Source organism: Bos javanicus, chromosome 15, assembly GCF_032452875.1.
Source record: "Bos javanicus breed banteng chromosome 15, ARS-OSU_banteng_1.0, whole genome shotgun sequence".
Classification (NCBI taxonomy): domain Eukaryota; kingdom Metazoa; phylum Chordata; class Mammalia; order Artiodactyla; family Bovidae; genus Bos; species Bos javanicus.
The window spans coordinates 64,388,013-64,405,204 of record NC_083882.1 but is presented as its reverse complement, the minus strand read 5'-3'; the positions used below and the strand labels follow the sequence as shown (position 1 = coordinate 64,405,204).

At 44.5% G+C, this 17,192-nt stretch overlaps 1 protein-coding gene across 2 annotated transcripts in view; it reads right to left on the bottom strand.

Annotated features, from left to right (window-relative positions):
• KIAA1549L (KIAA1549 like) overlaps nt 1-17,192 on the bottom strand; it is a 316,042-nt gene that overhangs the window by 109,301 nt on the left and 189,549 nt on the right. For both annotated transcript variants that reach the window (XM_061381086.1, XM_061381085.1), the window contains exons 3-7: nt 14,313-14,930; nt 12,091-12,206; nt 8,753-8,972; nt 7,379-7,512; nt 1,118-1,280 (exon numbers count right to left, since the gene is read on the bottom strand). In XM_061381086.1, the coding sequence (XP_061237070.1) occupies nt 1,118-1,280; nt 7,379-7,512; nt 8,753-8,972; nt 12,091-12,206; nt 14,313-14,930 (1,251 nt within the window). The remainder of the gene's footprint in view (nt 1-1,117; nt 1,281-7,378; nt 7,513-8,752; nt 8,973-12,090; nt 12,207-14,312; nt 14,931-17,192) is intronic.

Below are 17,192 nucleotides of genomic sequence, written 5' to 3'. Positions count from 1 at the left end.
CAGAGTTAATATATGTAAAGGGTTTAGCACATTATTTGGCACATAATAAGTACTCAGTAAATCACAGTTGTGTTATTATTATTATTCTTAGACTATCAAGATGATCAAAGAAAATAAATCCTTCACATGCTACCAGGTGACATAATGCCATCTTTTATGACATTATCTTTTCCATAAAATCCAGAGTCATCTTTTCTGAGTACATGGAAATTCACAAAAGCTTGCCACTAAACTAACATTTTTTTATAAAGTCTGAGTGGCTACTTTGTGCTAATAAGTACATTAGCACATTATCTCACTTATTTACAATATAAAAAGGAACCATAGAGGGAAATGAAAACAACTTTGCTAATACATGTTTAAAAAAATACACTTACCCAGTGACCTTGAGTATGTATCAACAATTAAATTTAAGAGCAGGGATCTATACTTCCTTTGGCTACTGAGTAAGTGTTTGGGTACAAAATGTAGGCTGCATCTTCGAAGCCTATGCCTGCTGCATGATAATGAGGATTATGCAACTGAAGCGTTAGAGAAAGAGGAGGCCACAAGCCTATGGGGACTTCATCAAGTGAAGTCACGATGCTGACTGCACGTGAGCTGCATTATAATATCTATAGCCCAGGCAAGGGCTGAAGGCCTGGGAATTTTTGGTGATGGCAGAAGTGGGGGAAACCCTAGCAACCAAGATTGCCATGAGGACAGACAGACGCTCTACCAGGCAATGTTATAAGCTAAGAAGACAGACTGCTTGGTTCAAGCCCCAGGTTTGATGTCTCACCAGCTATGTCAGAGTAGGCATCTTGGAGTCAAACCTCTTGGAGTTTCAATTTTCCCATTTCTGCAAAATGGCGCTAACTTTGCACCTACCATAGAGGGTAGTTGTGAGGATTAAATGAGATACAAGACAAGTGAAGGATAAAAGCACCTAGCCAGTGCTTTTTACAACATGCAGTGACGTTTTCATCAATTCAACCCCCTTCAGTCACATATTACAGTTGTGATTTTATGACAAAAGAGTTAGCACATGGCACCATGGAGGCTTGCTAAGTGGACAAGCTCCCGGAGAAGACGGTAGAGTCCTACAGGGACTCGAACACAGCTCGAACATACTCACGTTCCGCGATGGTGAGCGGCGGGTAGGTGAGGTAGAACCCCACCAGCTCAGCGGAGAGCTGGCGGAGGAGGCTGCTGGCCACGGTGCCGTTGAGGAAGGAGCTTCGGTTGGCCACCACGTACACCAAGGTGACTGTCTGGGAGGCGTTGGATGTGCTCACCATCTGAATGGACACAGGAGGAAAGGGGAGGGAGACATGCCAAATAAGACGAGGGTCTGTTTCATGGAGGCCGTGGGAAGAGAAGCTTAAGGAGAGGTTAGGAATGAAAGGGAGGTGGGAAGAGAGTAAGGAAGAGATAAGAATAACAACAGTTGTCACTTATGATGGCTCACAACATGCCAGGCATCTCATACCAGGCATCGTTCCAAGGGCACATGATCTCATTTAATCCTCACCACAACCCTAGGAGGTGTATCCTGTCATGGAGGTATATCCTTTGACAGAGGAGGAAACTGAAGCCCAGAATGATCAAGGGACTTGCCCAAGGTCACACAGCTAATAAGTGACAGAGCCAGGATCCAAACCTGTGCAGCCTGACTTCAGGTTTTAACCACAGGTGGTGTATCTTTTCCAGGGGCTAAATGCTCGCAGGCTATTTTTATGGTTCTGAAGATACACTATAGAGCATAGGAATGATAAATTTAAGGAGGGCTCAACTGCTCAGACCGAGAAAGCCTGATTCAAACTTCTGGGGAATTTTAAAGTTGAAAGGACAGAGAATGCACGCCACTGGTCACCAACCTAGTAATGGACAGCATGATGAAAACTGATGACAATAAGAATGCAGAAATAGAAAACAGCTTCTTTCGAGAGAGATTCCATTTCATTGCGGTCTATCAATTCAATATAGAATATGTTAATATTACTATGAGATGGTATAGTTTTCTTCTTGAATCTTTAAGTCAGGTTTTTAGTTATGAAGAAATGAGACTTTCATGGGTCAGTGTATATACACACAAACACCCCACAGATGAAATGTGAAAAACAGATGCAGTAGGAAGGCGTTCTGCCTGGTGAGACAGTCTTTGTGGGCTTCTGCGCTGGATGTCTGCCCCTTCCCCACCAGATCCATTTGCTACCCTGCCCTCATCCTGCTCAGTGCCCCCAGAGGCAGAATTCTGTGGAGCACACCAATGGGCTACTTGGTGCCCTGATGTTAGTTACAGGGAGCTCAGGAGGATGTGGGCGAGAAGGAGGAGAGTGAGGTCAGAGAGCTGGTGTTGGGAGCTCCCTCCTGGGGGGTCACAGCTCTTGTTGCGCACTTCTGGCCCAAGTTTCCCACAACTGCTCCGTCCCCTCACCTCATCAGCCCCAAAGTCACAGCCTTGAAAGCTGCACCACCCCCCTGGTCCCCCTAGAGCCTGGGCACACTTCTGTAAAGTCCTTTTCATTGGACTTTCCTCAAATTGCCTTCATTTGAATATGTCCTCTCTTTTTGCCAGGAACTGCTACCCAGTCTGTCTAAAACCTTTGTGTGCTCAGACACAGATATCTCTGCAGCATTCCTTTTAAAACTTACTTTGAAGACTATCAAGAGTAAGCGTCTTCAAGCTATTTCGAAGTTTTTCCCATAAGAGCAAGTTCCTTTTTAAGTTCTCTAACACAGCGCCTAGAGTCCCATGATTACTGACATATGGAGTCAACATTTCTGGTCAACTCTTACTTCCTCTCCAGAGGATTTTTGGAATGTGGTTTAGCCACGGGTATTCACACCTCTTTCCCAAGGTACCAAGAAGAAAGGTACTTCTTTCTGAATAATTCAAAAGACCTCACTGTACTGTCACCTAAAAAATAATAACTAAAGTAACCTTGCAATCTTTATCTCTATTTGGAAAATTATATATATATATATACATATATATATATATATATATACACACGTATATGTATATATGCTTGTTTCTTTTCAACAAAACTAAATCTCACTGGATCCCAAAGAGCTTGCAGTATGGTATCTTAGTATATACTACACTTGACAAAGTAAGTTATACTTTTTTTAATTGAGAACATTTTTATTGAGGAGACTTCATTAACATACAACACTATATTAGTTTTATACTTTCTGTGGTAAAATATACATTATGTTATACTATTTTAACCATTTAAAGTGTACAGTGGCATTAAGTACATTCACATTCTTGGGCAATCATCACCACTGTCCATTTCCAAACCTTTTCCATCATCCCAAACTGAAACTCTGTACCTACTAAATAACTTCCCATTTCTTCCTCTTCCTAGTCCCTGGGAACCACCATTCAGCTTTTCTGTCTCTATTAATTTGACAAAGCTACACTGGTGGCTCAGACGGTAAAAGCGTCTGCCTGCAGTGCGGGAGACCTGGGTTCAATCCCTGGGTCAGGAAGATCCCCTGGAGAAGGCAATGGCACCCCACTCCAGTACTCTTGCCTGGAAAAATCCCATGGATGGAGGAGCCTGGTAGGCTACAGTCCATGGGGTCGCAAAGAGTTGGACACGACTGAGCGACTTTACTTCAAACACTTTTCATAAGTGGACTCATACAGTATTTGTCCTTTTGTGGTTGGCTTCTTTCATTTAGTATGATGTCCTCAAGGTACACCCATGTTGAAGCACATGTCAGAATTTCCCTCTGTTTTAAAAATGAATAATATTCCCCGGCATAGATATACTACATTTATTTATTCATTCACCTGCTGATGGACACTTAATGTTGCTGTGAATAATGTTATGAACACTGGTGTTCAAACATCTGTTCAAGTCCCTGGTTTACATTCAGTTCAGTTCAGTAGCTCAGTCGTGTCCGACTCTTTGTGACCCCATGAATTGCAGCACGCCAGGCCTCCCTGTCCATCACCATCTTCCAGAGTTCACTCAAACTCACGTCCATTGAGTCAGTGATGCCATCCAGCCATCTCATCCTCTGTCGTCCCCTTCTCCTCCTGCCCCCAATCCCTCCGAGCATCACAGTCTTTTCCAATGAGTCAAGTCTTCTCATGAGGTGGCCAAAGTACTGGAGTTTCAGCTTTATCATCATTCCTTCCAAAGAACACCCAGGACTGAACTGAACTGATTGGCTGAAATGACTGTCCCTTCCCCCACTTAATGGTCTTGTCAGAAATCATTTGATTGTGTATGTATTTATTTCTGGGGTTTCTGTTTGGTTCCATTGGTCCATATTTCTGTCTTTATGCCAGTTCCATCCTGTTTTGAATACCATAGTTCTGCACTAAGTTTTGAAATCAGGAAGTATGAGATCTCCAAGTTTGTTTTCCTCTTTAGGATTGTTTTAGCAATTTGGGGTCCCTTGAGATTTCATGTGAATTGTAGGATAGATTTTTCTATTTCTGCAAAAGATGTCACTGGAATTTTGATAGGGATTGGATTGAATCTATCAATCATTCTTGGTAGTACTTGACATCATAACAACATTAAGTCTTCCAATTCATAAGCACAGAATGTCTTTCCATTTATGTTTTCTTTACTCATCTTTTTTATAGCTAAGAAAAGTGTAGTCACTCTTGGGGGCTACTTAACAACAGATTCATAAAGAAGAAACCAGAGCCCTGAAAACAAGGTCATATCACGGTTCCCTCATAGTCATGCCCTTGCATAGAACACTTTCCCATCACCCCTCTATTCTTAGATTCCTTTGGGTTCTGACATCATCTCTTACTTCCCATTCATTCGTGCCATGATTCATTTAGTTAATTAGACCCATAAAGCTGATGGAATGGAAAGCCATTGTTTTCATCCTTAGTATCCATTCTTCCTTCTTCCATGTCAGCACCACAATTTCTCTTAAGGAAACACCACTTCTCTCCTATGAGTTCATGCGCTTTGGGTAGAGTTGCCCCGGTCCGGTTCCAGGAGTGGGTATCTCAGTCAGGCTTAGTTGACTGGGACATTTCATATCCTCAATCACAGTTACTGGTCTAGAAATGAGCACATGATCCAAGAGGATTCAATGAAACCTAATCCCAGGATTTTGACTGGAATGACATGGAACCAAAGGCACTCTGGTTCCATGAGACTGTGAGTAATAAAGATGAGACAAACTTGGAGGCACCAGGAGCCTGAGGATAATGCCAGCCTATAGCAAGGCAAACCAAGAGATGAGGAGAGAATTTTATGAAGAAATCATGCAAGCACCTGGGTCCAACTGTTCCTGAAGTAAGAAGCTACAGACTTTTCGCTTACATGAGCCAATCACTTCCTCTTTTTGCGTAAGCCTTGTGAGCTTGCATTCCATCACTTATAATCAAAAAGTCTTACTTGAGCCTACTATAATCTAGCCCTTAATATCAATGCTATACAAGTAAAAACTAAGAAGTCACTTTTTCAATGACCCTCCAAAAAAATTAAATATTTACATGGTTTTATTACACAAGCGATCCAAGGTGCCCCACAAATTATATTTAATACAATAAAAGGGAAATTTATTAATTGCAAAACCAGGTCCTTAAAAAAAGAGATTAATGACAACCCTGGGGGATGATTAGCATGTAATGATCTATGCATAACATTGTGGCCTAGAGGGTTATTAAATCTACACAACAGCTTTCGCTCTGGGCTTCCTGTTAGCCAAGGCAAAAAGTGAAAGAGGGTTATTAAAACAATTCACCCAATTACCCATTCATATCAAGAGCTGTTGATACATTCAAGAGCATCTAAAATCTATTTAGATACAATTTTCTAATTGCCTGCTGTAGTCTTTTCCAAGGAGTGTTTGTTGCTTACTTGACAAAGTTTCATCTCATGGCCATGACTACCATACAACAACACAAGAGAGGCTTCTTAAGGCCAAGGGCAGCTTATTTATCTTGGTGTCCCTTCCACTGGCTGATAAAAAGAAGTTGCTCTGTAAGTCTGTATTTCCTGATTATAATTAGAATATGTTCCTCTGCCAAGCTTCAATAAGACTCATGTACCTGTGAGGATCACAAACGCAATCAGAAAGAAAAAGATCCCCCACAAAGGAGCTGAGTCACACTCCTTACATAAATCTTATGTCTGTGACATGTTTTTAGATCTTAGTCAAATATGAACCAGATCATAATGAGATACTTCCATATATACTTTGGGTGAATCTAGAAAGGGACAACTGCTCATTCAAATTAAATTGTATGCCTTCCACATCATATTGGCTTTGCTGATAATTCATTTAAGCTAAATGTCGATTTTAAAACCACTGGGTTTAATTGCAAAGGCTTTTTAGTTCAGTAAAACAGACAGATTGGTTAGTACAATCAGAGAAATTTGGGGACTGGATGAAAATTATTAAGAAGCATCTGTCTTTAGGGAGATGTCATCTATAGAAATGTAAAAAATGGGTCTGAGAGAGACATTTGGTAGCATGTCTACTGCAAATTCAGGAAGTTGAAAAACAATGTACCAGTACTGAGACTGCCCTAGAAGAGAAGTCAAATGCCTGCTGAAAATTTCATCAAGGATCCCATTTCTTTTTTTTTTTTTTTTTTGAGTATAAGGTTTAATGTAAGAGACGTTGGATTGGCAGAGTTGGGACAAAATTAGGAGATTCAGTTCTAGACAGTGACTGAATAGCCGAGGCGCCTGGACAAATACTGACCATGCTGTCCTGAGTCCTCCAGAGCCCTCTGTATGCCCCAGCTAGAGGCTTACACCGTGACCAACACTGGCCACCTAAGGATCCCATTTCTATGTTGCGTTGATGCTAGCAGAGCATGGTGGATTACAGTACAGGCTTTGCCTCAAGTCCTAATTCTGGAAGTTTCTTACCATTCTCTCCATTCCTTTTTCTGTGAAATGCTGATAATAACACCTCAGAAGGATGTCTTGAGTATTACATAGCAAAGCATTTATAAAACATTTAGCACAGTCCTGGCACACAGTAAGCCCTAAATATAAGATGTGTGTCCTTAAACTAAGGTGATTGTTCCTGTGGATACCCGGAAAATAAACTGAATTAAAATCACAGAAAAGGAAATCTTAGGTGAATTAGTTATTTAGAAATGATTCATTTTATATGAGACATCTGACATGTAGAGTATATTCTAGTACATTAAAAAAAATAAGTATATTAGAAAGACTTGAGGAAGCTTCACAAGGGAAAATAAACATAAAATCCCAAATCACAGCAGGTACACAGGGGTACATCATCTCTCTTGTACGATCAACCCTAGATATCCTCGCATACCCGAAGTACAAAGGCAGCTTTGAAATGGGAACCAAAGCACTTCTTGCCAACATTTGGGTTCCGGGTGGTCTCTGTCAACTACAGGCTGAAGCACACTCCCACTTACCTGAATCGTCAGGTTGCTTTTAGTATTCAGAACTTTCCTCTCAGCATCCTGGAAGGCCCTCTGTAGCCTCTGTTCCATGGTCTGAGCAAATTTGCAGGACTGTATGTTGTCGGACTGGCTCACAAACTGTAGCACTAGAATGAAAGTAATAAATCAATGCTCACCAAAGCTCTACGTCTTAATTCCTCGAACTTAACGGCAGTCATGATACAAAACGGCATGGTTTACATTAGAGAAATCAGGCAAATAAGGACAGTATTAGTTTTGGAAGTGGCTCTTAAAGTGATTTATAATATATAAGAATTAAAAACATGATCGAACCTGAGATCCCCTCCAATGCAAAGAATTTTGTGATTTCAATTATTGGCATATGGAAACATCTGCTCCAAGACTACAAAATGACTTTAGAGTGATCATGTCTTCTATTTCTTTGGAAGGAAAAAAAAAGTCAATTGACCTACATGACTAAGTTGTTTGAGTTTTTCAGTTTTAAAGGTTCCTCTACTCTTGTGGCTTTCAAACCACAAGATCAGAATTTTAAAAAACATAAAACATTTAAAAAAATATCTATTTAGGCTGCACTGGGTCTTCACTGCTGCACAAGAGCTTTCTCTAGTTGTAGAAAGAGGGAGACTTCTCCAGGTGCAGTGAGCTTTTGTTGCAGAGCACACGGACTCAGTAGCTGTGGCACACGGGCTTAGTTGCCTCGCAGCATATGGAATACTCCCAGGCCAGGGATGGAACCTGTGACCCCTGCATTACCAAGCTTATTCTTAACCACTGGACCACCAGGGAAGTCCCATCAGGGAGTTTAAAAGAAAGACTCTAAGGCCTAAGCTCAAAGATTCTAATTCAAGGGCATCTGGAACATGTTGTTGCAAAGCACAGATTTTACGCTGAGGATACTCAATCCTCCTCAGTATCCACTGGTAATACAGGAAAAGAAAATACAGTACCTGATGCTCATAAGTACTATATACTCATATAAATTGGGAAGACTTCTGTGAAGGAATATTTCTCATGAATCCAGGTTGGAAAAGTTTAGGCTGCTGTGCAGGGAACTTGGACATTAGATTAGCAAGGCCCTTGGAGGAAGGTACACGAGGACTCTAAGAAATGACAGAGCAGCTAGTGATGGAATTTTCCTTTCTTTATTTGGCTGCCCCAGGCCTTACTTGTGGCATCTCCAGCTGTGGCATGAGGGATTTAGTTCCCTGACCAGGGATCACACCTGTACCCCCTGCACTGGGAGCATGGCGTCTTAACCACTGAACCACCAGGGAATTCCAGTGATGGAGTGTTCAAACAGGTGTCCTCCTGGTAGCGCCCACAATCCCAGAATGAAGAGGAATCCTTTTCTTCTGAATTACTTGCCTGTTTTCAGCTGCAAGTAGCCCGCAGGCTGGGGAGTCCACGGGGAGGCAAGTACAGCCACAGACTGCAGGTTTGGGGTGTGCTGCTTCACATCCGCAGTGACGTTGCTGATCCCATAAACACCCAGCATTTCGATCACTGCGGAAGGCAAGTAGACCAGCCTCCCTTTGGTGGCGTAATAACCAACGGTGATGTTGTGAGAATGTTCCAGAAGGTCCACCTACAAGACAAATGGACCCAAAGAACTTAGTGTTCATTTCCACCATACTTTAAGTCTCTCTTGGTGTTTCTTAGAACCACAATGGTTGCTCAGCATGGCTGGGGAGGAGGATGTTCCCATTTGACAAATATTCTAGCAGTGCTATAAGCTGATGGGACTGGCAGATCTCAAAATATCAGAATACAACAAAATATAATTTGTGTTGAACCTATGGATATAGAATTAAATCTATATTTAATTCTGAAACAGAATTAAGTCTGTGGGTAGTTTTTTTTAATTCCTTAAGTGTCTCAGTTTAATCCTGTGAGCACCAATTACCACCCAGGAAGGCAGGCAGGAGACAGCAGGCAAAAGAGATTTCCTGGGGTAGGAATGCTGGGAAAACGGCTGTACCATACTTCTCATCATTTATAAACATTAAAGGGCCTTCCCTAATGGCTCAGTGGGTAAAGAATCCACCTGCAATACAGGAAATGAAGGAGACGTGGGTTCAACCATGGGTTGGGAAGATCTCCAGGAACAGGAAATGGCAACCCATTCCAGTATTCTTGCCTGAAAAATCCCATGGACAGAGAAGCCTGGTGGGCCCCAGTCCATGGGGTTGCGAAGAGTTGGACATGAGTGAGTGACAGAGCACAAGAACATAAACATTAAAAGGCAGAAATGATAGATGAAGTTCAGGCCCCTTCCAGACAAGGGCCAGGTAGTAAATGAGGTGAAGCCCTCTCTTTAGAAGCTGAGAGAACTGTTTGGATTTAACTCTATTCTTGGCTTGTAACTGGCTCACGACCAAGGCAAGGCTGGGCCATGGAGAATTTCTCTTATAGCAAAGGAGTCCTAAGGGATGCTGATGATCTGAGCTCTCTCTCACCCAACTGGAAGAGTTTTGAGGCTTTTGACCTTATTCTTATTTTGTTTTGCTTTCCTCATGTTTGATATCAACAGTTCAGGGTGTTTCGAACACCGCCTTTCCTCCCCTTATTCTTCCATCTCCATTAGGAGTCTCATGTTTTTTGCCAAAGAAACCAAGACAACTGATTTTGCAGGAGGCTGGGTGTCCTTTGCTTCTCCACATTGTGTGTTCCTCAGCACCTTGTCACTTGAAGCTGGTGTTCAAGGTGACATTAGGCGGGACAAGAGGTATTTCTGGATGGAACACGGACTCAGCACCAAATACCACCAAATCACCCAGAAAGAAGGTGACTCCCATTCCCATCCTCCTAATATTAATATCTCAAGAAGCAAGTCTCAGTTTGAGGACAGTTGACTTCTAACACCTCTCTAATCCTTGCTAATCATATTTTTAAACAAACAAAGGGACGCCAGGCCCCAGCCTTAATGCCTTCTGCAAGCAGTAATATCTAACTTGAATTTAACAGGCTGTCTCCACTATTTTCATTTTCATTTTTTAATTTTGGTCATGCCATGCAGCTTGTAGGATCTCAGTTCCCTGACCAGGGATTGAAACTGGGCCATGAAAGTAAAAGCGCCAAATCCTAACCACTAGACCATCAGGAAACTCCCTTATTTCATTTTTATCATTGCCTTCTACTTGCAGCAAATGATCCTGACTTCTATTCATGGTGATGATATCAAACATCCTTTCGAAAGAAATATGTTTCCGTTAAATTTTTATTGAACCATAGTCAATTCAAAGTGTTGTGTTAGTTTCTGTGGTACAGTACAGTGCATCAGTTATACATATCCATATATCCACTCCTTTCTAGATTCTTTCCCCATATGGGTCATTACAGAGTATTGAATAGAGTTCCCTATACTATATAGTAGGTCTTTATTAGTTATCATCTTATATAAAGTAGTGCATATATGACAATCCTAATCTTAAGTGTTTTTTTAAATAAAAACCGATTTAAAAATAACTGCTGCTGCTGCTAAGTCATGTCAGTCGTGTCTGACTCGGTGCGACCCCATAGACGGCAGCGCACCAGGCTCCGCCGTCCCTGGGATTCTCCAGGCAAGATCACTGGAGTGGGTCGCCATTTCCTTCTCCAATGCATGAAAGTGAAAAGGGAAAGTGAAGTCGCTCAGTCGAGTCCAACTCTTCATGACCCCATGGACTGCAGCCTACCAGGCTCCTCCATCTATGGGATTTTCTAGGCATGAGTACTGGAGTGGGGTGCCATTGCCTTCTACTACATACTAATTCTCACAGCGGTCTGTGATGATATGCAACAAAGAGCAAAAACTGTCAGGCTAATTTGCGAACAACCAAAGTTTAATGAAAACTGTCTCAGGTAACCACAGGGAAACATTCACATTTTCAACTTTCAAATAAAGTTTCTGGTGCAGAAACCACAGATGTCTCTTGTAGAGAGCATTTCCTCTTCTTCTTTTCAGAAGTATATAAAAGAGATTAACAATGATGAATAAACTGTACCCAATCTCCTTCCTAGTCCGTGGTGTGGTGGCGGGGAAGGTACCACTAATTTGAATGCGGCTGTGCAGAGCATCAGAGCAGAAAGCTGAAGCGATATTTTTAAGTGATGTAAAGGGCTGTCTACTGACTGCCCATCACATGTACTGCTTTAAAACTTGGAATCAAACCAAAAGGGAGTAGAGCAAAACTTCCATCACTTGGATATGCCATCGAAGTCAGTTGGTGGTTGTTAAATAGTACTTGGCATGAAAGTGTTTGGAGAGAAAAAAAAAATGCTTACTTCCTTGTCTGTTGCTCTCAATTTAAGCAAAGTTAGACTCAATTTACAAGTCAGAGTAATTTTTAAATGTCCAGAAATAAATCGCCAACTGTTTACCATGGTGAGGAAGATAAAAAGCAGTGGATGATTTCTGCAAAATTACACTGACACAATTAAATACTTTCCCCAAATAACAGGATAATGGGGCAATTTTTATAAAGTACATCCAGGCTTTTAAAAAAACAACCCCAAAACTAGACACAATTATCCTCAATTTTCTATCTCAGAATTTGACCTCCTTCTCCTGCTACCACACGTTAGCTATTTGCCAAAATGAAGAATGAGGATCTACTTCCGTGGTGGTTATGGTGCTCATGGAGGACAGAAGCAATGTAAACAGAGTCTGGACCCAAAAAGAAGACGTGGCTGGATGAGCCTGGTTTCAAGAACAGGGGGCTTACATGAGCCAAGACGTCATTCTGGTGGAACGCCTTCCGCAAGGCTTGTGTGAGCCCTTTGGCTATATTGAGCTTCAGGGTTTCACTGATCTGCATCCTCCTTTGGGTCAGAAAGAGAACTGTGGGGTGAAAGAGAAGCACACCATGAGCAGAAGGCAGCAGACCTCCTACCTAATCATGAGCCCTTGCTCCTCCCCAGCCACCCAGCACCCCCTGCAGGTTCTGAGCAAAGCTGGTGGGCACAGGGCCAACTGAAACCAGATGGTTTAATTTCCTAGTTTCACAATTTTCCCATTTAGCATAGCTGGAGTGGCAGCTCTGTTGGCCCCGCTCACGTCCTACAGGAAGAAGGCCCAGCCATTTGGTGGCCCTAGTAGAGACACAGCTAGCACGCTAGTGGCGCTTCACTTCCGACCGTCACTGCCTCTAACTCTGAAAGCCGGGCTAAAGCCAATGTGCCTGCCTCTGACTGGTCTGCATGCAAGGAAATTCCTGCAACAGCATCCCTGAGTGCCTCCTTAAGGGCAGGCCCTGCATCCTAAAACAGCCTAAATCAACCCTGCATCAGGACGTGCAGTCCCCACCCCACAAGCAGGATGGAGACCTGGTGTGGAGAAGAGGCATTTGTGATGGAGCACGACAGGTGCTCCCTGAAGGGAAGCCTAGGATGTAGTTGGGGGCCCCTGGAGAAGCATCCGGCCCTGACTGGGGCAAGGGCGTAGGGATCAGGGAAGGTTTCCGGGAGGAACTAATGCTTCCATGAAGTCTTGGAGGATGATGGGCGTGAGCTGGGCCAAGGCCAGAGGGACTGCCCTGGCCACTCTCAACAGAGGGAAGACCAAGTGCAAAGGCACAGGGGAGAGAAGTGAATACTTCAGTCTACAAGTCCAGGCCTGGTCCTGAGGGCAGTGGGAGAGGAAGGGGTTTAAGCAAAGGCATGCACTTTAGAAGCTTCCCTTGACTGCAGACTGGAGAATAGATTGGAGGGGTGGGGGGAGTCTGAAGGCAGACAGAGAAATCTGGCTGCTGTTGAAGAATGTAGGTGAGTGTGTGAACCAGGAAAGGGGCTGTGGGGGTGGAGGGAAGAGGTATTCAGGAGGCAGAACAGGAAGGAACCAACTGGGTGTGGCTGGGGTGAGGGGGGTTGTGAAGAAGAGGGAGTGGAGAATGTTCCAGACTTCCACATCAAGGAGGCTGGGGTTGCCTGCCACTCAGACGGGGAGGCAGAGATCTGGAGGGAGGGGGCAGAGGGAGGGGAAAACCAGATGGTATAATTTCTTGAGAAATTGAAAAAGATACTGTGCTCTCTGCTATGCCTAGCTTCACAATTTCCCATTTTAGAATAGGATGTGTCTCAAGAAATAATTTCATTTAATTCCTTGTGGGGTGAAGAGGAAGGCGGGACGTGAGCATTCAACACTGGCATGCTCTTTCAAATAATGTTTCTAATGCTTTTTATAGCAGACACTACCATACTATTAAAAGCATCCGTGTGCCTTCTTGGCCCATTTGCTGCAACTCAGAGGTGGGGGTTAAAAAACCAGCATCTACCACCCCGACTTTTTCAAGAAGGTCTTCTTTTTAACATCAGAAAATTCAGGCGCCAACACAGAGAACCATGGCTGTACTTTTAGTATCCGATGGTTGAGAAGACACATGCCAGAGTCCTTCTGAGTTCTGTTGCCCTGCCTATGATCGTGCATTTTACTAATCACAGCATTCACACGTGTGAGACATCATTGTAGACATCACATCATCAAGGTTCGCCTGCAGATATGCTCTACAGGCAAATTTTGGTGTACCTTTGCTTTTTCAGACTCCCTAGTGGAACTGGTTTCAGGAGGCCTCTGATACCAGGATGGATCCCAGGGCTAGATTCTGTGTCATATTCTCCACATGATAGAAGAGATTCTTCTCTATCACTTAATAAAGATCAGGACTTCTCAGCCTCAGCACTTTGGATGTTTTGGGCTGGATTATTCTGTTGCCTGACCATCCTGTGCACTGTAGGAACGTTCAGCAGCATCCCTGGTCTCTGAACACACTAGATGCCTGAAACACCCTCCCTCCCCTCCAAGATGTAGACACTCAAAAACGTCTCCAGACGTGGTGGCAGGGACTGGTTGAGAACCACTGACCTCAAAGAAATCTAAGAATTCTGCTACATCTCTGAGGCCAGGATGCTTTTGCAGCTTTCACATCAAATCAGGGCAGTGAACTCTTACCTGTCTTCACCAGGAGCTTACTGGACATGTGACACTCCAGGTTGGATGCTGTCTTGCCAGTTGTGACCACAGCAGTGGACACAGCGGGAAGAGCAACATCTGTGTTTTCTGCTGATGAAGGCGGCATCCGGGTGGCCCTCACTGGTGCGGTGATGGACGTCAAGGCTGCTGTGATGGTCAGCGGGCGAGTGGTGGACACCCTGGGCAGGTCTGGGTTGGTGGGGTTCGGGAAGCCCGTGTGCATGGCTTGTGGTTTCCTGGGGAGGTGTGTTGTGGATAACAGGCCAGAGGTAGCGCCCATGTTCCCTTGCATGGCTGTGTGAGTGCTCATGGTGTGTGCTGTTCTTGCAAACATGTAGGTCGGTGTGAACGAGAAGGCTGGATGAGCTGCCCCTGGTGTTGCTTTGGGGCCAGATGCTGCACTGCTCGTGATGTTTTTAGCTAGAGCAGTGGTCCAGCTGCTCTTGGCTAATCCCGAGGCCATGGCCGAAGGGCTGCTGCCGGTGCCCTTAGCAACCAGGGCTGCAGACAGCACCAGTGGACTTGATTTCCGAAGAAACGACGTGGTTGCTGCTGCTGCTGCTGTCGGCTCTGCCTTGGGCAACGCTGAGGAGTCCACTGCAAAAAGAAGAGGCAAAGTTTGTCATTGGCACAGAATGCACACACCACTTGTGGGGATGAATGGATGTCACTTACGGGTTTGTTGGGGTGAGAGGTCCCTGAGCTCTGGAATTTAGGCAAAATGGCTTTAGGTTCATTAAGTCAATTAACCGTAATGAGAATGCCACTTGGAGCAAAGCTATGGGTGGAAATAAAGACACTTAAATTCTGAATACGTTCCAAAAAATCAAGTCGGCCGAAGATCAAGGTCATGACTATCTGGACTAATAACTCATTCATCATCCTAAAATCAGGCGTATCTGCTCCTTTGGAGCAAAGCTAGGTATTTGTGTTGAGCCTGAAGATGCTTTGGCCCCAGAAGCAGTCACATTTCTATCTTGGGAGGGACCAGGAAACAAACTACCTGCATTAGCGGTTGCACCTGTCCATTTCTCAGGGCGCTGAGAAGCCCGTGGTGCTTTGGACGGGGTCCCGAATAAGGCACTGGTTGATAGAGAAGGCGATTCAGCAGTAGAGTGAAACCTCAGGATATCCTGGAATGGTGGGGAAGCATTTATCACCGGAGATGGATAGATGTCATCGGCGATTTGAAAACTTGTATCCGTTTCATCTGAAAGCATTTCTGGCAAGCGAGCTGTGGAAGTCAGACTTGGAGAGCTCAGCACAAGTGGATGTGTTGGGTGGGCAGGTGACTGTAGATGGGGACGAGACACAGCTTGTTGGCTTATACGTGGGTAATATCCAATCTCAGCTGTTTGGAAGTCTCTGGTGTAGTTGTTAGTGTTTATGGACAAGAAGTCTGTATGGTTTCCAACCGTGGTAACATCTGACTGTTGGATGGGCTGGTTGGTGCTCATACCAGACCCTGGATCCTGGATGCTAAAACCTTCCACAGTCACTGAATGCCCAACATTATCTTTGAAATCCTGAGATTTTATTGTATTGGCAGTGGAATTTAAACCACCAGGAGAAGTGGCTGAAGCTGGGTGAGTTTCCCAACTTGTAGAGTTAATTGTGTGCCCATTTACATCATAATTTGTTTGCTGCAGCCAGCCAGACATCATGGGTTCTGTGGAAAGGGACTCAGCTTCTGCTGCAACAGAATTCCAGAAAACATCTGTGGTTGCTGGCTTCCACATGCCTCCCATTGTTGAGAAATCATAGACCTCACTGGAGGAGGGAAAAGCTGTCACCTGTTTGGAAGCCAAAACTGGCAACTCAGAATGGTCTGTCACAGCTGTGTGAGTCACTGGCTTGGTCCTGGAAAAACTGTGAGATGGGGACACAGTCTGGGTAGCTCGTGTGAAGGGCATGGAAGATGGAGGTAATTCAGAAGGAAGGAGGCTGGTTCCTGGTGCTGTCATGTCTGTAGAGACATGATCAGTGCTGAAATCAGAGGTGAATCCACCTACAGCATGAAGACTTAGACTCTCTTTACTCGGAAGGGTCTGGAGAGCAACTGTCAAATTTGCCTTTTCGTTTTTCTTTAAAACAGTTGCCATGCTATCTTCCTTCTGCAGGGGAAATGTCCAGGTCATGGAAGGACGATGAGGAAATGTGCTTGAGAGGAGGAGGTCTGTAGCTGCTGTGGGAGGGGACCCATCACTACCTGCTTCTTGAGGAGGTGGCACTTGGGGCACGGCGGATGGAGAGGCATGACTCCATGCCAGCTGGAGCGGGGCAGGCGTGGAAGGGAAGTCTGCTGTTGTGCCATTTGATGGGGATGTGGGAACTGCCCCAGAAGGGCCTTCTTGTCCTTGGTCAGCTGTGGTGAGAGGCAGAGGAGAAGGAGCCAAAGGGGAAGATTTGTGTTCTGCTGAAAGGGTGGGCCCTTTGGAATTCTCTGGGGTTGCTGACACATGCAGCAGGTAAGCAGAGTTCTTTGCTGGAGCATGGGCTGCCTCCAGGCTGGTCATTCCCACTGCCACTGACTCTGCAGTCTGGACCAGTGAGGATGCCTCATGGGTTGCTGCACTCTTCAAGGTTGGCAGAGACACCCCATTATGTGCTCTTTCAGCCACCTCAGCTTCAGTTGGCTGGGTGGATGCAAGACTTGGAGCCACTTCCAACATCAACAATGAGGGCCTTCCACCAGGAAGCTGAAGACTTCCAGAGGCTGGGGGAGCGGGAGACAAAGGGGCCAGGTCTGCCACGGAGCTCAAAAATTCAGGTGAGGGGGAGCCCGCTGAGTGAGGACCCCCTGCTGGGCTGGAGGATCCGGAAAAACCTAGACGAGGGATGCCTATTAAATCCTGGGCA